General features: G+C 38.4%; 1 protein-coding gene across 1 annotated transcript in view; it reads right to left on the bottom strand.

Annotated features, from left to right (window-relative positions):
- LOC126162512 (ATP-dependent zinc metalloprotease YME1L-like) overlaps positions 1–22,929 on the bottom strand; it is a 108,231-nt gene that overhangs the window by 12,504 nt on the left and 72,798 nt on the right. Inside the window, exons 9-10 of the mRNA XM_049919065.1 lie at positions 22,827–22,929; positions 13,799–14,024 (exon numbers count right to left, since the gene is read on the bottom strand). Coding sequence (XP_049775022.1) covers positions 13,799–14,024; positions 22,827–22,929 — 329 coding nt within the window. The remainder of the gene's footprint in view (positions 1–13,798; positions 14,025–22,826) is intronic.

The raw sequence follows: 22,929 nt of genomic DNA, 5'->3' as shown, positions 1-22,929 counted from the left end.
TGAACATATAACTTTTCTGTGTCTTTATATATTGTAATTGTTTTACTATATATATATATATATATATATATATATATATATATGTGTGTCAATGTATAATTGGTTTGTTTTGTAAATATTATTTGTATTTTTACGCTGGGTCTTGCCTAGGGAAAACTATGCTATCGAACAATTACATCGATAGGTCGTGTGGAGAACTAAAGTGTTTAGGATCTTTGGTAGTGAACTCTGTCACTTGGAGCGCGGGCAGAGGGGAGTCTGGCTGGAGTAGTGCGGTTGAGCAGGTGTGTTGTGTGACGCTCCCGCGAGTTGCCGCGCTTTCGGGGTTTGGCAGCATGTGATTGCGCTCGACTTGCTATGATAGTTTCTGACACGGTGTCGCGGACAGGAAGCATTAGCTGGCACACATCAAGAGCCCGTTTCGGCTGGAGACCGTGTCGAGAAGAAGGCGCGCCAACATCCAGCTTCTGCAACAGCGACGGCCGACAATAAGTGACTGTCGCCACCTCCTCGATCGATGACTTCAAACCTTCAATCAGCCAACAAGGAAGACTGGTAGCACATAAAGTTTTAGAACTGTATGGCAGACCTCAGCTTTTCAAACTGTTAAATTTTTCTCACTAAATTACAGCAACGTAGCATGAACCTTTGTTGCTCATTGTCCCAATTGCATTACCAAGCAGGGTACCTTTCTTTTCCGGAATGAACCCGAGTGTCGTTGGAATTCAAACGCCAGCATTAAAGTGATATCATTCGATTTCACTGCTTTAATTTCAAAGTTCAGTTAAGGTATTCATAGCTGGCTACAATATTTAGATTACACAAGCACAAATTAAGAGTGCAAGTTTTGTTACCGTATTTTAGCTTACCTGTGACTGCAGCTCGGCTTGGTACGTACTAAATTTTACTGTTGTAAATTGTTCAGAATCATTTAATTCAAGTTCAAAGTTAAATCTCTTATTTCTAAATTGCGTAGATTCAAGTAGCTTTTGAAATGATTGTTGAGGTAGCCCAAGACTAACCATATTTTACTGAATTTCGATGTGCTTCAGAAACAAAGCTCACTATTAATTTCAGTCACTAAATTAATTTCAATTTTCCGGTTTTATTAATTCTTTTGCTAAATTAAGTCAGAATTTTATTACTTCTGACAAACTTTCAGTTTTCACACTACACGTGTCAACCTTCAGTTGCCACACTTCTAGTGCTAATTATATGTGCTAATTATATGTGCAATAACCTTTCTTTTTCAGTTACGATAGTAATTGTCCATAGAACTGGCGACCGTAATTTTCCCCAAATCTCAAATATCTAATTACCGCTAGTTAATTGTTAATGTAACGCCCGCACATTTACTTTCTTTATTAACTTTACCCCTTTTCAAAATTAATTTCCACCAGTTTCATTTGCATTTTTCCTTTCCTCCCTCTTTACCGACAGATTAACTTCGGTGACAACTGCTTTTCCCAAGTTTCCATTAGGTACACGCGGTTTAATTTTTCACTGTCATTAAGGTCGATAAGTGAGGGGGAGGTTACAATCTTACATTATGTCATAAAAGAAACAAGACATCAAAGGATACTTCAAGAGCGTCGAGATTTCGATGCCATGGTGAGTACTTTGCCATCCAATTTCTTCAATACAATTTGTGAAGTCACAAAAGCACCCACATATCCAGTAAAAACCATAAAACCATAGGAGTTATCTGTGTTAAATCACACAATGTCACGAAGCAAACACAGGTGGAAGTTAAAATAGGAAATGAAGTGATATAGCTCCCATTCCTTGTTAAAAGTGAACTGGTAGTAGATTGCATTTTTGGCAATGATTTCCTATGACAGGAGGCAGTAATAGACCGCTCTTCAGGTAAATGGTTTTTAAATGTCGACAGACAAAGGACTGAAGCTTATCAATCAAAAACAAGAACAGAGCATGGTAATTAATGACAGAGGGTAAAGTCACTTAAGACAAAGACAACATACGTAAGTAGAACGCCATCGCACTGTCACCTGTCAGCTTGAAAATCAAGTTAGAGGTAAAATCATAGAGTCTACTACTATTGATGCATTGTTATCAGAGCAATTAAAAGAACTGCTATTAAGTACGTACATGTATGTGGAAACAAGCCTAGCATTATCAACAAATACCAGTACCACATGGAAGTTCGTCCCCACGAAATTTATTATCGTAACGTGCATTCCACCCCATGGGCTCAGAGAGCTATTGTCACTAATCAGGTAATGGAAATTGAGTACATTAATCTGTATGCTACAAAGTTTACTGCAGTAGGTATGATAATTAAGAGAGTAGTAAACAGTTACACACAATAGCTGGCAAGCCTGCTGCCCTGCTGTTAAGTAACACATCAAATTTCACTTGTCAAGCATGGAAAACATTCTACATGAATATTGCATTAAACATATACTAATATTACACTTTCAACCTAAGGGAAATCACAGTGAATGTATCTTTCGAGAATTTAGCCATTTCATTATAACTCATGCAAACAGTAATCAAACAAAATCAATCGAATATTTATATAGTTTCCTGAAGAGGTAATGAACAATTTGCCACTGTATAACACACAATTTACTCCAGCGGAACTCATATGTAGGACAAAAGGGAGAATGAATGGATAAATCTGCTTCTGCATCTACAAAGAGAAGAGTAGTTCTCAGAAGAAAAGGTAAGAAAAGTGTCACTCACACTGACCGAAAAGGCACAACTGAGGAAGAACTATTAGGATAGAAGATTTTGATAGAAGCAAAAATATCAGGTAGGAGAATACATTCCATTAAAAACTTGCCCGAGATCTTCACTTTTACACACAAAAAAATCTCACCTGAGATCTTCACTTTTACACACACACACACACACACACACACACACACACACACACACACACACTCACAAAGTAAACAGCAACTTTTGTATACTGGTCCTCATCGAATAAGTGAGGATTCCACACCAAGAAAGTTATTTCCTTACCCATCCTAAAACCAATACAATTAATGGGTTGTGTGCCAATCAGGACCTAAGTAGTACTTGTATAAATGATTGATCTTATTTATATCATACGTGATGTTTCATATTTAGGTGTGATTATTAATTATGACCTACAACTTGTTTAACCAACTCTCAGTACTTGGACATTTGTTAATAGTGGAAAAAGAGTTAAAGTCAGTAATATTCAAGTAAAGTTACTCCTTACTTACTGATTATATATGTGAATGATTTACTTGTCTGGCCTTGTACTTTCTGGGCTATTCAAATATTTATTGCTTCATACAGGTATGTTAATAGTATTTATAACATGAGTAAAAATAAAAGACATTGCAGCATTAGTTCGGATACTGCTTGGACAGTACCTGAAACACAGAACCTATGTGCTGTGGTGATCAATGAAGAAATACACCGACTTATAAACAGAATGAGAAGATTTACTATTTCTGATTACTAGGTTAGAATGGGATCATACTACCCCATGGGGGATTGCCTATCTGTGGTCACGTAAGAAAATGACGACACTGATGTATTTTACGAGATGATTCTTCACAATGTGAACAGTCTACTGTGATATTCACAGTACTAAGTAATTAGCTGGTGGAGGTCAACTGTAATCACTTGCAGTTGACTGCAGCTCAATAAAACTGTTGTGATGGTTACCATCTGGTGGCGTAGTAGTCATCGAACATGAAATTTCTTTCTCTGTTATAGTGTTCAACCTGCCCAGGGCATCCACAATGGAAACATACAAGCATGATGTCCTCTCTCCTTCAAAAGTCTGTTCTTCTGTAGGGCGTTATAACTGGCAGAGAAGTTGGTTGTACCTGCAATGGTTGGATGCTGCATTGTCATTTGATGACTGCAGCGTACGTCTGAGTTGGCTGAGTTCATTCTTCCAGGCGCGTTTGACTGGTGGCGAAGATTAGTGCTGCAGAACAACAAACCTCTCCTTAAACATTCTCTATTATCTCTTGATGTACAGGGTAAATATTCATAGCTGTCCTCTCTTGCTTACTTGGCCCAACAGTTCTGGTTGTAAATAAAACACTGAAGCTCTTCTCTTACTACCTGGCATCAGAAAGGCGAGGTAGTGATGCCCTTCTGCAACTGTCATAGGGAACACATTTCGGAGTCTGTCATATTTCTTTGCTCAGACTCCTTTCTGTTGCATTTCCTTTACGTGCTGGCACCAATTGATGAACTCCTTGGTTTTTTTGACATCCTTTCCCACAAGAGCTTGGTACATTTTCTGTGACACCTTCCACAAAGTGTGAGATTTTGTTGCTTACAATGTGGCACAGGGTCAAAACATTCTGTACATAGGACTGTCATTTCAACATGATGCGGGGCCCTGTTCAACTGTTCTTTCGCTAAGCGGACTTGGTGTTGATTGTCATCAAATGTTATCTTCAGTTCGGTATAGAATTTATCCCAATCACTGAGCTTCTCTTCATTGCTCTTGAACTACTTCTGGCCTGTCCTGTCCAAGGAAGGAAAGTCCACCTGCCAAACGCATCAAGTCACCCCACCTACTGAATTCGGTGCCTCAGTCAAATCCTTACAGCCATTGTGTCAACTGATGTGTTGCTATTTCGTAATCCACTGGTATCCTGAATACAAAGACCTTGGGAACAATGTACTGTTTTTATTCTGGTTCCTGCCTGTGTAGGTGACAGCCTTTAGATTGCCTAGTTGGAGCAGGGTGTATACAGGGACAAGGAAAAAAAATTCCCGGATTATTCCCGGATTTCTCCCGGATATCCCGTTTAAAAAATATGCTTTTTCCCGGGTGACCTACTGTCACTTAGCACAGAAAAAGTTCCCTCGGAACTGTAAAACTTATCAATCCTTTGAATGGTTAACGTTTTATATAATCGCGTAGAACTTCCCGGAAAAAAAAAGAAAAGCCGGAGCAGAGAAGTTTTGGAAAGACCTTTGATTTGCAGCAACATATACGCTGCATATTTTCGTATTACGAAAGTATAAATTCGAATTGCACCAAACACAGCTTTTTAGTTTCCGGAGCGTTGCAACCGAGGTTGTGATGTCCTTTTGTAAGCGAGTCATATCTAAAGCCACGAGATCTCGCCAGCCGATGACAGCAGTTATTCAGAGCATAGGGCACGTGTTATAGTCAGCCACTAGCAAGATTACTGGTTACATAGCGCGAACACACAAGAGGAAAAGTTAACGGTTTACATTAATGTACACAGTACCGTATATCTACAAGAAAAGCTAAGCTTTCACGTGTAATATTGTTTTTTTTTTTTTGGTGTGATATGCTTTAAGATACATCACACAAATGTGCCAGTAAATTTAAAATTGTGACATAAATGCCTCGGCTCGAAATTCTTGAAGTGGCTGGTCCTCAAACTGTTCAGTTTCGAACGCTCTGTGATTTAGATATCCATCCCACTTTCACACACGTAACATAATTCATCTTGCGTAAAAAGAAATTTACTTTGAAAGTAACGCTTTTCTAACCACCGTTCGCAATACTGTTAGTTATAGGTTTGATTTACCAGTTGCCAGAGAGCGCCAAAAACGAATTATTGTGCGTGTGCAACTGCAGTGGTGTAGGAAGCCCGCATGTTCGTGTGTATAAAGCACTAAGAGAGCTTACACTACACCATAAAAGAAACAGGGCATCAGAGGATACTCCAAAAGGCATCAAAATTTCGTGAATCATACTAAAATGCATAATTCGGCTTGAAGTGCACATTGGTTTTTTCCAGATTCACAATGAAGTAGGTCCCATCTGATATTAAGCTTTTCAGTGTGGTTTTTGGGATGTAAATTTTCTTGGAGTACCAGTACTCTACGATCTCATGTTTGGTTCTTTATTATGGCATAATGCCATACATGGCAGAAGATGATAACGTGCACTTGAAATTCACCGAACAGTTGGAAGTACCCAAAATTGTTAAATGAAACACTTCGTTTCAAATAAAATGATTGCCTCAGCGGAATTTCTTTAGCAAACTTGCAAAAATAACTTCATTCTTCTGCAAGGTGATTAATGCTTGACTGCTACTAACTTGGAAAGAAAATAAAATCAGAAACTGAAATTAATAATATATTTTTGCCCTCTGTAATTATGTGAATGCATTTTAATTCACTTGATAGCTCCCGGCCACAGAAATCCGTTTTGTTTTCATTTGACGTGGGAGCTGTACACGACAAGCGTGAATCTGGCAGCTAGGGCGCGCGAGAAAAATTTTTCTCGTTTGCATCAGGCTGCTTGCTGCTACTACCGATGCAGCTAACAGCCAAACTTCAAGAAGCGGGAAGCGAGAGAAGGTACTGCTTATACGCGAGTCAAATGCGCATGCGCAACAGACCGCTGGCAACTGGTCAAACGAACCTAATGTGAACAGTTGTGATGTCATGCTCATAGCAAGCAGTTTATTGTTACGAAGAATTACAGTCTGTGCCCTACGGCCTTTAACATATTTTTGCTATCTGTAGACGCTTGTGCGTGCACCGTGTTTTGTTGTCGTAAAATGCACATTTCCTTTGCCACTACAGTTTTATTTTTTTCCCTCTCGTTTATATTTTATTGCTGCAGTATCATTCTCCAGTAGCAGGATACAATAACATTCTTTGCTAGAGAATCAATTCTGCAGTCAAAACTACAAAAATGTAACTGAAAGCTAAAACAATGAAAAATTCCCGGAATTTCGAAAAATTCCCGGGTTTTTCCCGGATGAAAAAATTCCCGGGTTTTTCCCGGAATTCCCGGGTCGTATACACCCTGTGGAGCCAAGGTGATGTCGACATTTTTGAAAACATGGCATCTGCACCAAACAATGTCATGTAGTAGTAACACAAAAGTCCAAATCTGAAATCATGGTCATAAATTAAGTACAACATGTAGCAATAAAGAGCACTTTAACACCACCATACAGTGTGCTGCCACTCCGACAAACACTGAATAATACAGAATATGCAAACATCACAATCATAAGAAATTCCGAGAACCTTCCACAAATGATAAATATTAAATAAAAAATAACTCCTGTTAGTCATATTTGAACTGGTGACCCACAACCCATCAACCAGTGATGCTAATTGCTACACCACACTGCACGCGTCACAGCTTGTGGCCATATTAGTTTCCTCCTATAACAATGGTGTTCCAGCAGTTTCTTCCATGCACCTATTAGATTCTTCTTAAGCCAATATAATAAATGGACACAGGTACAATGCAAAAACAAACCTGCATATTGCTGCGCTTGTTGTGAAAATAATATAAACTCTGTAGATTGAACAAGCACATGCTTATCTCACGATCATATACATACTTTATCTCACACGAGATGTTGTAAATAATTGTCGGACTGAGCCCCGGTTCTATATTACAACAACTCTAAATAATTGAAATTCAAAGACATGTCCTGCCCACTGACAGTCCACAGTCAATAACAATATAAAAGGCCCTCTTTATTTTCTGATCTACAATGGTCAATGCAATTAAATCTGGGAATGAAAAGCCTATGATAAGAGAATGGACAATAAGCTATCTGGAACAAACTTGAAAATTGTAGTTTTCATGTTAGCTATCAACGTTCATCACTTCATATATTTCAGTTTGTCCTTTATGTCCTGGCACCACTTGATGAATTCACTGGTTGTTGTGACATCCTTCATTTTTGAAAATGAGTTTTTATTTCTCATCCAGTCCAATAAGTATCTTCTGACTTGGGGTTCTGGGGTGACTTTTCCGAACTTTCCCCATTTGCTAAACCTTTCTGTCTTTTTTCTTCACCCCTCTTCCTTCCTCTGCAATACTTCTGCCAGAAGAAGAAACCACTGGCTTGCACATGTTTTAATTCTTACATGTGTTTTCTACTGCCACTGCTTGGTGATTACACTTTTTTATCCCTCCAATTACACTTTGTTTATTTTATAGCAATGCAAGTCCCTGCTCATCCTAATGTATGTATTTGATAGCCATTACAAATCAGAAGTCATCCTCTAAAGGTCAGCATTTCATTAAACATGCCTGGGGGGATAACAAATATTATTATGCAACCTTTTAAAAAAAAAAAAAATCCCTTGAACAACAATAGATAGGACATTCATATTCACAGGACATGTACATTAGTACGTTCTGCAGAAATGATTAGCGTTTTAGTCACCTCGGTTCAGCATGTGCCCTGTTCCTAGTAGGCATAAGGTCCACCATGGGCTCTGATAACTTGTTCAATGCATGATGGCAATGATGCATACTATGCACAAATGGTGTCCTATGGATAGCCATCCAAGCTGCATTCACCTGGTTCCAAAGTTCATATGCGGTAGTTGGCACTGGGTCACAGAGCTGCAACTGTCGTTTCACCATATGCCACACATTTTCAACTGGCAATACGTCTAGTGATCTGGCGAGCCAGGGCAAAAGGCCGACACCCTGTGACACAAAGAAGGCATGTGTTCATGCAGCAACATGTGGCCACGGATTGCTTCGCTGAGAAATGGCATCTGGGGTTTGGCTACAGGTCGCAGGATGTTATTCACACTAGTCACAGTGCCCTGGACATGCATCAACTGTGATTTGTGGCTGTATCCAATAGCACCCCATACCATAAGGCCATGAGTTGGCGCTGTATGTCTTGTGTGAATGCGGACCTGTGATGCCCCTCCCCGTTTGTGGCAAACCAAAATGTGGCTATCACTTACAAACAAACAGAACCTGAATTCATCCGAAAACATTATCTGATGTCACTCCTGTTCCCAACAATGTTGTTCCACACACCACTGCCGTCTAGCGTCTTTCTGCACATCTGTCAAAGGTAGGCGGAGAAGTGGGTGATGAGCACGTAACCCATGCCATAATAAACAGCGACCAACTGTCACTCCTGACAGTGTACAATGTGTTACACTGTTCCACTGTAGCACCAGAGCCGAGGAGGACGTTGATCTGTCCTGCACTGCCGTTTGTATGAAGTGTTGATCTTCTCAGGGAATGGTCTGGGCAGTGCAACCTGACCCATCTCGTTGTGTTCTACGGTCTTCCATGAACCATTCTGCATACATTTGTTGCACTGCCGAAACACTTTGTCCCACACGAGCAGCAATTTCCTGAATGGATGCATCACATTCTCTCATGCCAATAACGTGCCTGTTCCAGACTCACTGATTTGATGTTACAGTTTGCGAGGCATCCTGCAAATCTGCTCAAGTCACATTGATCCATTACCTCCAATTAATTGTGACAACAAGAGCCATAGGCACATTTTACCAGTAGGTGGTGTTGCACCACAATATTGATGTTGACCTTGAAACCGTGGGCCAACGTGGTTCAAATACTAATCATTTCTTCAGAACATAATAATGTACACATCCCGTGAATATGAACGTCCTCTCTTTAGTCGTTTAAAGCGTTCTGCTTTTTCTGAACATGAGTGTATTTTCTTGTAACAGTAATTACAGAGTGTACTATCAGCATTCTGAAAAGACAATGAAGAGCTTCCAGATATGATTTGCTTAAGAACTGAGAAATTATCAGCAACTAAGTAGCACTTGTTATTAGCTCTGTGCCAGCCGGAGTGGCCGAGCACATCTAGGCGCTACATTCTGGAACTGCGCGACTGCTACGGTCACAGGTTCGAATCCTGCCTCGTGAATGGATGTGTGCGATGTCCTTAGGTTAGTTAGGTTTACGTAGTTCTAAGTTCTAGGGGACTGATGACCACAGAAGTTAAGTCCCATAGTGCTCAGAGCCATCTGAACCATTTTATTAGCTCTGGATCACTATTAGAAATGTCAATGCTCAATACTTAGCCTCATGGAAACTCTAGCACTTCTAATGCAACACTGCATTTCCTCTAGTTTCTTTTTAGGTATGTTGAGAAGCATATAAACATAATTTTAGTAAATTATCAGGGAAAACAGTCAGCCTGATTAGGCAGACTAAAATTCAACTTACTCAAATTAGTACAAAGATGACTACCACATAATTCTGCATTCCTCTTTCCAAATTAGTCCTGCAATTCTCATTCATGTGGTAACTTACATCCTAGAATTTTATTATTAAGGATCATTGTCTTTGAAAGACTAATATGGATCGAAAACTTATTAAGCATCAAAAATCTAGCTGTACAAGTTACATATTTCAACTATGAGGGTGGGTTCAATAAGTCTGATAAATTTCCACAAAAGAACGGAATATCTTTGTTGTGCCTTCGTGGTTGGTACGCTTGATTATTCTGAAGATTGTATAAAGAATTTCAACAACATACAGCATACAGTTCATTGTTGACAGGTGTCTGAATTGGTTAGCTTATCAACTGTGGCTGAAAATGGAGAAAACTAAGTTTATGCTGTTATTAAACATTTTCATTTGAAGGGTGAACTGGCACACAAATAAATACAGAATTAAGTTCATCTGGACTCTGCACCATCCTTGAGACCATTTACTATTGGATTAATGAATTTTAATGTGGCTGAACAAGCAGCAGAAACAAAGAACGCTCCGACCATCCAAGTCAGATCACCTCAAAGGAAACAATTGACTAAATCCACAATATGATGATGCAAGAGTACCAAATAAAAGTTCTTGAGATTGCTGAGACTATATGCATCTCATAATACCCTGCATAGAGAATTGGCTACGAAGAAGCTGTGTGTGAGGTGGGTGCCAGATTACTCATAGTTATCCAAATGTGCATCCAGCACACCATTTCAACATAATGTCTGGTGACCTTTAATCACAGTCTGAAAGATTTTTTGTGCCCATTTGTGACTGTTGACGATACCTGGCTCCAATTATTACTCATCACAGTCAAAATGGCAGTCAAACCAATGAACAAAGGCTTGTGAAAGTGCACCAAAGAAAGCAAAGACCATTTTGTCAGCTTGGAAAGTGATGGCCACAGGCTTTTCGGATTCCTAAGGAATAACCCTCATTGACTGGAAAAAGGCAGAACCTAATTTTACCCTATTATGCTTCATTATTGGATTGTTTGAAACTTGTTGGCTGAAAAATACAACGGCTTGTGTGCAAAAAAGTGCTCTTTCACCAGGATAATGCACCATCTCTTCCATCACTCATTATGAAAGTGCATGAATTGGGCACTTAATTGGTTCTTCATCCACCCTATTCACCAGACTTAGCCCCAAGTTGACTTCTTCCTGTTCCCTAATTTGAAACTTTGACTTGCTGGGAAGACATTTTCATCAAATGAGAAAGTGATAGTTGCAGTCAAGGAGTATTTTGCAGAGTTTGACAAAACTTATTTTTCCAATGGGATGAAAAAGCTGGAGGATTGCTGGACTAGGAGTATATCCCTCAAAGGAGATGTTCAAGAAGTAAGAGAGTTGTTTATGAAACAAACATTTTTTTACTGCTTTTTATCAGATTTATGAAACCACTCTCACATATTCAAGAATAAAACTAAAATCAAATGCTTTTCCTGAGTCCTGTAACACAACTTATTTTTCACTAGCTATCAGCAATTCATATGATATGTTACTGCAACATTAATACAATAATTGAAGAAAGTGCAGAACAGAAGACAAGGACATTATGGAAGGGCAGATACGAATAGGCCACTATGAGAAAGGAAGGGTATGCACCACACAAAGACACAAATAAACATATTATTTTAGTTTGGATATCGAACCTGTATTTCTGAAAACTGAGCTAGTATATTTCCTGACCCCTCCCCCTAAAAAAAAAAAAAAAAAAAAAAAAAAAAAAAAAAAAAAAAAAAAAAAAACCCCACCACTACTTATGCCTACCTGGTGTGTGTGTGTGTGTGTGTGTGTGTGTGTGTGTGAGAGAGAGAGAGAGAGAGAGAGAGAGAGAGAGAGAGAGAGAGAGAAGGCGGGGGGGGGGGGGGGGGGTGAGAGAAGGGTTGGGAGAGGAGGGGGGGGGGAGGGGTCAGTTAATGGTATTATTGATAAAACAACAGCAAATGTCAGACAGCAACAACTTCCCAGTATGAGTGATGAAATAATCTCCTATAAACACTAGAGTTCTCTAGGTAGCTACAAGTGACAAATGTGAGCAACCTCCGAGCAAATTCACTTCTGACAGTATTTTCAAAAGCATTCAAAAAAATATGCTAAGATTATTCAACATCACCACCAGATATAAGTAAAAAGGCATTGGACTCTGAAACAAATATACTGGCTGAACAGAAAACCTTATCTGTGAATGTCATCTATGAGTCCTTAACCAGTACTGTTTGCCAGTGGGAACATTACATGAACTGACGAAAGCCTTTGATAACGATGACAGCAAACTTTTAATGTGGATCTTCCAGCACAATGTTTTTGAGTCATCAGTCTTTAGACTGGTTTGATGCATCATGCAACTGCTTCTGTTGTACCAATCTATTCATTGCAGTAGCACTTAATCCAATAATTTGTTGGGTGTATTCTAATCTCTGTCTTGCACTGCACAGTACCCTCTAACAAAGTTGAAATTACTCCCTCTTCCTGACATGTCCTCTCATCCTGTACGTTCTTGTATGTATTTTCTAAATATTTCTTTCCTCAACAATTGTGTGGAGGGCAAACTCATTTTGTGCGAGTCTACAAATTTTAAGAATATTTTTATAGCACCACATCTCGAATGCTCTGATTCTTTCATTTCTCAGTTTTCTCACTGTCCATGATTCCCTTGTATACATTCTTAGAGATTTCTCTGAAAGTGAGGCCTGCATTTGTTATTAGTAGACCTCTTAGAGGAAAGAACGCCCTCTTTGCCAGTTGTAATCTGCTTCTTATACATTCTTTGCTGAACAGTAGGTGGGAAACACTTCAGCCTTGCCTTACACTATGTTTATTGATAGCACTTCTCTCTTCGTCTTTCATTCCCATTCTTTGCTATTGTACAAGTTGTAAATTACCCCTCTTTACCTGTAGCTTATGACAATTTTCCTGAGTGTCTGAAGCATCTGCCTCCATTTTACAGTCTCTTAACATTTGCTGTGTTGACAAATCCTATGTAAGTGTGCAGATTTTTTGTAATTCTTCCCTAAATTATAAAGCACAATGTCGTAACTGCATACCTTCCCTAAAGTCAAATTAATTGTCATATAACACATATCAAATTTCTTTTCCATTTTTCGGTTTATTATTCTTGCAGCTAACTGTATGGTAATTATTGCATTTATCTGCATTTGTTAGCTTCAGGAGTGATGGGTGATAAGTCTTCTGAAAGTTCAATTGTATGTCTCCAATCTCAGATTCCACATATCAATTTGAATAATCATTTGGATGCCAATTACTCAAATTATTTAAGAAATTTCACTAGAATGTTGCAAACCCTCCAAAGCTCTGAAAAAGTCACATTCAAATATTGGATCCTGGAAGTCTTCCCAATAGACATTCATTTCTTCTTATATCATGTCAGCAGACAATTCTTTCCAATTGTAGTGGTCTCCAATGTACTCTCTCCACCTATTCATCCTCTTCTCTGAATTTAGTAGTGAATTTCTTTTGCACTCCTAATGTTGACATCCTTGCATCTTCAGTACATCACCACTGGCTTATTAAATAATCTGCTAAAATCCTATTTCAGCAACAGGAAGCAGGAAGTAATTTTGGAAAAGTGGACTGCATACTGGATGCCCCAGTTGAATAAGGCTAGGAATTACTCATCCTGGGATCTGTCCAATTACTTTTCTGTTGTATTTATTTTTTCTGATTTATGCTAACAGGCCGCCCACACCCACAAACAATTAGTATAAACTTACAAAGTTTCCGTTTACTTGTGCACAAAAAAGGAGAGGGAGTGATGTGGCAGGGAGTAATTAGGGAAGAAAATATTGCATTTGCTTACCCATAAGGACTTTGTCTCTTGCATTTTCAAGGTGCTTCATGGAAACAGAATCAGCACCATCAATAGCTGCTCTCAGTGCAGCTTGGTTCACCATATTTTCGAGATCTGCTCCTGTGAAACCAGTAGTACCTCGAGCTAACATTTCAACATCAACATCCTTGCTGAGTATACGGCCCAAGTATAGGTCAAGGATTTCCTTACGTCCTACATAATCTGGCACAGGCACCTGAAAACCAAAGAATGTTCCATTTCAAAACATAAGCATTGGAAAAGTCTAAGAAATCAGAACACTAGTAAAAATATGTGTTTAATATGTTCCAATCAACTGTTTTTATTTTTGTTGCTTGGATGCATCATATATTATAGATTTCAGAATTATATAACTCTACCTTCAGACAACCATACTTAATACAGTGAGAATTCAAATGGCATACACATAAAAAATGTATTTTGAAAGCCTACTTTACATGTTCATAGGTAAAAAAGACATTACCAACAGATACTGACATTCATAAACCTGTCTGACAAACTAACGGTGTTATGAAACATGCAAGTCAAGCTTCTAAAAAAACTATACTAAAGTCAAGGTATGTATGTCTAGCTAATGTCTTCTTTAATGATGTTAATAAATCTTTCACAACAGGATTCATAAATGAATTAGTACATGCTTCTAATTACAGTGGGGTCTTGCACAATATATCTTCTCAGTGAATGGTGTTCAGTTTCTTCATTGTGTTCCACAGTAGATTGTTTGGACAGTCCTAATATATGTGTATTGTCTTTCTATAATTCAATCTAATGCACATAATGATTTGAATGAGTTTTGCCTTGTGCTAGTTTGATATTACACAACAGCAAGCATATTAAGGGGCACTAACTGTTGACTAACACAAACTTTTGATATGGTTTGCATGTTAGTGGTTTGTGAACAGTCCAGAGAAGGAGGAAGGGGTGAGTTTATGCAAGACAGTTTTAAGTATCTTTATTGTAGTGACATGACTTAACATACTTGTTAACACTATCAATTTGACACACTGATGAGCCAAAACATTATGACCACCTTTTTAATGGTGAAGTTCTTCACTTTTGGAGAACAATACAGCAGTGATTCTGTGTGGCATGGATTTAACATTTTATTGGTATTTTTTGAAGATATGTGCCAACAGATGTTTATGCTAATTACAAAATTTCCACAAATTACAGGCTGGTGATTTGTGAGCACAGAGGTGGCACCTGATGGCATCCCAGACATTTGCCATTGGATTCATATCAGGTGAATTTCATGGGCAAAACATTAATCTACGTTCACCATCAAGTTTCTCCAACCATTATAGCACAAGTTTGGTACTGTGACACACAGTTATCCTGCTGGCAGATGCCATCACCATTGGTGAAAACTTCAAGCATGAAGAGGTGCAAGTGGTCCACAATAATGTTCAAGTAGTCCACAGGTGTCATGTTGCCTTCAATTACTACCACAGGTCCTATGGAAGCCTGACATTGACTTCACTAACATGAGTCCATGGTGTGGTGGATATTTTGAGCAGTGGATGTTTTGAGCAGCCACTCACCTGGATGACAGTGTATCTGAATGTGACAATTGACCTACTGTGATAAGAAAGGTAATTCATCCAAACAGGTGAACATGCAGGACTTGCCTGTTACAGAGCCCCATGTTCAGCACGGTGCACTGAAAAGTGTGTTCCGAAATACTTGTGTCTGCACCAGCAGACTGATTGATTGGAAAGTTGTAGGGACATCTAAAGATGAGTTATGCAACTCTGCACTCAACAACATATTATATACATAAACAACAGATAGTTGATCGAAACATTTCAAACACATATTAATAATACGTGGGTAAGTCAATTATTATCCGCAAAGTGGTTATAAAATTTTATTGTAATCAAACAGGAAACTTACAAGAACTTTTTCGACATAGTCTTCTTGCGTTTCAACGCACTTGGTCCATCGCTGTACAAACTTCCTGATGCCCTCATAAAAGAAGATTCATGGTTGAGCTGCAAGCCAGGAATGCACCGCTTCTTTCACTGCTTCGTCCGAGGCAAATTGATGGCCCCTCCCTCAATGCCTGTTTGAGTGGACCAAACCAGTGATAGTCAGAAGGGGCAAGATCGGGACTATATGGAGGATGATCCAGTACTTCAAATTTGAATTCCTGGAGCGTTTCAGCAGTGTGGGCAGCAGTATGCGGACGGACATAGTTGTGTAACAACACAACACCTTTTGACAGCAATCCTCGGCATTTGCTTCGAATTGCAGGCTTTAGCTGGCAGTAAGCATCTCACTGTATCATACACTGTTTATTGTTGCGCCTCTTTCCCCATAATGTTTCAGTACTGGACCTTGAGCATCCTAAAAAACTGTAAGCATCAGTTTTCCTGCAGATGGTTGGGTCTTGAACTTTTTCTTACACGGCGAATTTGGATGTTTCCATTCCATACTCTGCCATTTACTCTCGGGCTAATAAAGATGGCTCCATGTTTCGTCACCAGTAATGATCCTGTCTAAGAAGTTGTCCCTTTCATTACCATGGCAATCCAAATGTTTTTTGCAGATGTCCAAGCGTGTTTGTTTATGCAACTGTGTGAGTTGTTTTGGGACCCATCTTACACAAACTTTATGAGACCCAAGTCTGTTGTGGATGATTTCGTAGGCAGAACCCATGACTAATTTGCAGATGATGTGCCATTTTGTCAATAATTAATCATCTGTCTAAGAGAATCATTTCACGTGAATGCTCAATGGTTTCTTCATTTGTGGCAGTAAATGGTCGTCCAGCTCCTTCATCGTGTGTAACACTTATGCAACCATTTCGGAATTTTTCCAACCCATTTGTAGACACTCTGCTGTGGCAAAACACTGTTCCTGTACTGTACCGAAAGTCTCCGATGTATTTTGGACCCTGATAGGCCTTCCAACCGGAAAAAAAATGGATCACTGAATGTTGCTCTTCTTTGGTGCAAATAGACAGAGGGGCATCCATGATTAACGCCACAGCAACAATAATGAAACTAACCTAACAGCTTGAAAATTGCAAAGATATAACAACAAATAAACAAAGCATGTGTCATCAATGTAAAACTACAATACTACCAAAATAAACAAAAATTGAAAGCCCATGCATGCCATTTAGCAAAAAGGATAAAAATTATCAGTAATTCAAACCACTCGTTTCCACAAAGATTTGCTGTCTTATGAACTCCTATATGCACGCTTGTATGTAGAGATTTCAAGAATGAGCCAGTGAGGTGTGACAAATATTCAGTTTATGAGCAATAGTATTCAACCACTTTAACCTTACTTCACATAATTCAACGATATTCAGATCACATGGACAAAACACTAAAAACAACAACACATCTGCATCACTCATAAAATAAAAAATACATTGGACTATGGGTCGTTGTCTTGCATTAAAATCATCCATTTAGATCCAGCAATCTGATGATGAGACGTCTGTCTTTTGAAACACATAACTGAATTATGTAACATTCCATTAAACAATGGTTGAATTCTACCAATTATTTACACTACAGGTTATTACTGTAAAGCATATTAACATCAAATCACAACTAATTCTAATCTACCCACACTGATTTTTTTATCCCACTGCTCTTTTACTCAAGGCCATTTAGGTGGGTCATGTGTTACAGCAATATTTGGCAGCATTAGTGTTGCTGTTGAAATTCAAATGTGGCTGCAGTAGATTGCAATACAGCTAGGCAATATTGTTGATGTTGCAAGTTGTTGCAGATAGCTGCCAAAGTACTGCCAAAGGGTTGCCAATGTAGCCCAACAAGGGTGGAGAATATTTTGTATTGCTGGCCAATAACTACCGTATTTACTCGAATCTAAGCCGCACTCGAATCTAAGCCGCACCTGAAAAATGAGACTCGAAATCAAGGAAAAAAAAAATTTCCCGAATCTAAGCCGCACCTGAAATTTGAGACTCGAAATTCAGGGGGAGAGAAAAGTTTTAGGCCACACCTCCAAATCGAAACAAAGTTGGTCCATTGTAATGTGAGACACAATTTAGGTCGAATGAATGACAATACAGCTACAGTAGTTTGGTTCGAATCGTAAGCTTAGCAGTTAAGCTTTACCACGTAGCCATTGCTATGCGTCAGGCGCTCCGTCCGTATTTATACGGGTACCCTTCCTTTTTCACGTGCTTCGTCTGGTTTGAATCGATTGCCTATTTTGCTTTGATCTGATAAGTGCCGTTTTCTTTGTTATAGGTGTTTGCGTCACTCTTAAGCTGAAAATGCATTACTGCACTGTGTCATGCATTGTTTGTCACATTCTGATAGTGCGTGTTTACGGCCTGTCGCGGCTCGCGGCATGGCTTGCTTTTGTGCGCGCTACCGCCGCGTACAATTAAAACAAAAAAGAGAGGAATCGTCTCATTAGCGAAACAATGGCAAGAGACTGCTATTTGTTGTTACTTACACTGCTGCTTTCTTTGATAATGATCAACAAGAATCAAATAATAGACTGCGTATGATAGAACATGTTCTGAACGAGAGTTAGGCAAAAATTTTTCTCCGTTTGAAAATCTTTGTGGCCGCTTCTTTATTACATCAAATTCTGAACAGAAATTAGAGTCATCTTAGATTTAAAAATCTAGTCACTTGCCGTGCTTCATTTCAGACACTATCATTATTAGGCATAAGAATAATACGAATATAAACATGACACAATACATATATTCTTCCGCGTTTGCTGTTGTCTCATTCTAGTTTCGTAGTTTTTAGGCAGACAGGATTTAAATGAGATAGCAGCAAACACGAAAGAATACATGGCAAAATGTTTATATTCGTATTATTCTTATGGTGAAGAGAATACTGTATGTGATTCAAATTTCATCAGGTTCCTATTAGCAACCATCTCTTCTCACAGGTAGGAAAAAATTCAGAACGTAGAGTTGACCATATTGACAAATATCCGAAACAGTCTTGCCAGTCAGATTTTCGTAGTACACTGAAATTGTGCTACATTCGAAGATGAACAATACGGAATTTGTATTTACTTCGTTGGATAATGTATGAAAATGCAGTGCTCGAAACTCGCGGCGAAGAAAAAAAACTCGTCTTCCACTTTTTTTTTTAATTTATTTACTGACGCAGAGGTTTTGGCGCCAGTATTTATCTTTGTGCCTACAAAGCATGCTGTGTCGCGCTACATATATTCGACGGCAGAAGTTAGTTGTGGCGGCACGTACCAACATTTTTCATAACTTCCGCTTGCTTTGCACTCGATTCTAAGCCGCAGGCGGTTTTTTGGATTACGAAAACCGGAAAAAAAGTGCGGCTTAGATTCGAGTAAATACGGTATCTCTGTCCTTTGTAAATGCTTCCCTTTCACTCTCACCTTCATTTCTACTTCTCTTACCGACAGTGACACATTCATGTGTCTGAAAGAAAACAATATTGTTTTGCTTTCGTCTGAAAGTTTGCATGCATACATATAGCCATATCTGTTGCAGTTGTTTGTTGTATACAACAATGGAAAATTGTGATTCATCTACAACCAGAACTATGGGATGTCAAAATTAATGTATACAATCTGAGGGAGGGGGGTTCACAGTTGGCAATCAGTTGTTGATGAGCTTGTAATCACACTTACTGAATCATGCAAATTCCAAAGTCTTGAAACCTATGCCAAATGCAAGACAAAGAAGTTGCACAGGAAGAATGGAAGTGTATGTGACTCTTCATTTGTATAGTTTGCATTTGATGTAATGAGTTTCACAATACCTCAAAATGTACCTGAAGCAGGGGTTGATAGATTAAGCAGTGGTGTGTACTGGTGAACAAAAATAAAATATAAATAAAAATTGTTTTTCCATTTCAAACTTAATGTAAACCTTCAGTCCTTCTACCAAAGCATTGCATACTTTGGCACAAAGAGAATTTTTTATGAATATTGCACTTCAAAGAGATACAATACACTTCTGTAGGCATAATCAGTAGCTAAAACCAGAAGGGGATTATTAGGGACTGGAAAAATTCGTGTTTTGTGATAAATGCGAAATAGATGTGAATTGTGCTTCAAAATGACAAACTAACAAAGAGTCACTATTTCATAGCGAACTGTGTCCAGATGAAATATTTTTTCAGGGATAGTTTGAAATAGCTTACTTTCTGCAAATAAATATCAAAAAATGTAACCAATTTTCAGTTAATGGTATCGTACATCATTTGGCAAAGCCCAATTTGAAAGATAATGTGCATAACAACCCAGTTGCAAAATAAAAAGTGCACAAATGCAACTTATTAATGTGTTTATGCTCTGTTACCGAACAATTGTGGGCTGTTGAATGATTTATTTAAAATAAATGCTGCAACATGCAGCATAGTACTCAGCCGTGGAACCTTGCATTTTATAACAAGGAAACGCATACGTTTTGTCTGTTAGCTTAAGTTCAATTCTTGGTATAATGCACCGCTGATGTGCATATTTGATTAAAGCAACATCTTATTACAGGAAACATGCAACGAGAATCAGATACTACCCAATTCTCTGTATGTTGACTCTCCCATGGTTTAACACTGATAAATAAATAATTATAAAATGAAATGACTAAACTGTTTTTTAATCTTTCATACCAAACCTATACTTCCACAACCAAAAAAATTTTATTTAAGCAATGGTGACATGTTTAATTCACTTGCTCATTTCACTACACCCACAATATAAAGTTCAATGTTACGAGTTAATGATTAACTTTAACTTCTGATAAATCTCCTGTAAACTAATGCTTTAACATTTAAGTGAAGTTAACTTTCTGATTCATGTTGGCAGCTATATCAACAAGGAATTGCATGATAGTTGTTCCCACATGATGTTTGTTGTGCATTGCTCACTGTTTTCTTATCTTGGAGTGAGTGAAGTGACTAAGATTGGACCACCATCACAGATTTCAAGTGTGATCCTTACAATACCAGAAGAAATTGCTGAGCCCTGCGTAACTTCAGCTTTCACAGAACACGGGTGTGGACTGCTGCCCTGCAAGCACTGCTGTTCTTCTCTCCCCTCTGGCAGTAAAAATTAAAAATTCTATTTTGTTTGCACTTGTGGTTGTCTACCACTATATAACGTATGCACTCTGCACAATAGCAACTGGAAAAGAAATGTCACATTTTTCCAAGTGCACCGAAATTCTTTCCCTAACAGAAAATAGCGTTAATGTCTGTAGGATTGTCAAGCATGGATTGCACAGCCATAAATATCACGAAAGGTCAAACTTAAATTTTCTGCAGATTTCACAATCGTCAAATTGGGGGGGAAAGGGAAATAATGTCCAGAAACATCTAAAATCACAGACACATTGAGTACACTGGTGGCGAAAATGCTACTCTTTTCAATTGAACAATCAATTGTGGAAAGCTTAAATACAGCCAAACTAAGAAAACTAAAGCCTTAATGGGAAGAAAGCTGTTGACGTTCTCGTAAAACCAAGCATTCCAATCAAAATGTTCCCAATCAGTACTTTTTTTTCCAAACGGTCAGTTTCAAAGAATGAAGGCTTTGTTTGTCTTCACTAAAAGCACCAGATGGAGATGCCAATTTTGCCAAAAACTAATGCAAATTTTCCAGTCTCTAGTGATCATCAACTGACATGTAACTCGTTTACACTCCACTGCGTTTGTTTCAACTGCAGCAATAGATATTTGCAATTGTGTTTCGACATTCTGGTAAAATTCTGGGCAAAGTATGTTTCCAGCTTCAGTTCAGGAGTTAAATTTTCTGAAGCATTCCACTTACTTGAAAAAGCATGCATCCACAAAGCCCAATTTCTCTCCTTTCTAATTTTATTCCTTGTGTAATGTGAAAGCAGTAGAATCGCACTCAGTTCCACTAGTTTGGGTTCGTCTATTTTGTGGCCACAGTGTGGCCCCATGTAAAAACTTCTTGCCAAGGAATGTATTGCTGCAAATACTGCTGGACAGTAGAGGTCAGTAATGCTGTATTAGATGTGGCTCCAATTTGTGGTCACAATCTTGTCGGATAACACTGTTGGTATATTTTCTCAGTAATATGGAATTTTTATTGGCAATTTAAATACAAATTTATGCTATTCAGCCATTGTCAGTATACTTGCATCATTAGCATATATTAAAGTATCTGAAGATTCCTCAAATATCTTTAGGGAAATCGTTTATGAAGGCCAAGAACAGTTCAGAACCTGGAACTGAATCTTGCTGGGTATCATATTTAATGCTTCGTCACTGCAAATTTAATTTTATTCCTGTGGCATCATTTATTAATGTGATCCATTTTTGGTTATTCATGGTCATCCATGTGTGGGGAATGGTTTTACAACCATAAAATAATGTGGCAGTTTCCCTAGTATTTTATTATTATGCAATCTAATGCTTTGCCAACATCACAGAAAAGGCCAAAATTTCTTCCAGAACTTAGTTTATTCAGTAAAGAAATCTTTGGGAGGGTGGGGGGAGGGGGATGAAAGCACAAATGGGGGAGATTGGTCTAATTATGGGTTATTTGCCAATAAACAGGTATTACTACTGCACATTTTAGGAAATGTACCTTGACCCATTGACTAGTTATGAAGTTTTCAGTGACCTAATATTTTTGTAGCCCCTTGAACAACTAAGTTCACAAAACTACAAATGTCTGTATAATTAAGTGTAATGGAAATGTCCCCTCTTTGTTCTTGTGTTTTCAGATACTGTTAGGAAGAATTCACTGAATCTAATGACCACTGATTTGAATCTAATGTCATATGTCTCGTAGCTAATCAACAGGGAGTTTTATCATTTACCTTTTCAAGTTTAGTTTCATGACTGATAACACACCACATTGTCTTTGCTGCTGTTAAAATGACATCTAGGCAATCAGCTACAAGATATTTAAGTAATTTTTTTGGGGCAACTGACTATCAGGCACTTACTCCTGACACTAATAATGAAACAGAGAACTATTTTCTACACATTAACATGACCAGAACACAAAATGTAAATTTCTGGAGTATCCTTACAGTTACTTCAACATCAAATCTTCCTGGACGGAGAAGGGCTTTATCTAAATCATCCCTCCTGTTTGTAGCTCCAAGGACTATCACTCCTTCATTCTGATGAAAG

The sequence above is a fragment of the Schistocerca cancellata genome, chromosome 2, assembly GCF_023864275.1.
Source record: "Schistocerca cancellata isolate TAMUIC-IGC-003103 chromosome 2, iqSchCanc2.1, whole genome shotgun sequence".
Lineage (NCBI taxonomy): Eukaryota > Metazoa > Arthropoda > Insecta > Orthoptera > Acrididae > Schistocerca > Schistocerca cancellata.
This window is presented reverse-complemented; position numbering and strand designations above follow the sequence as displayed.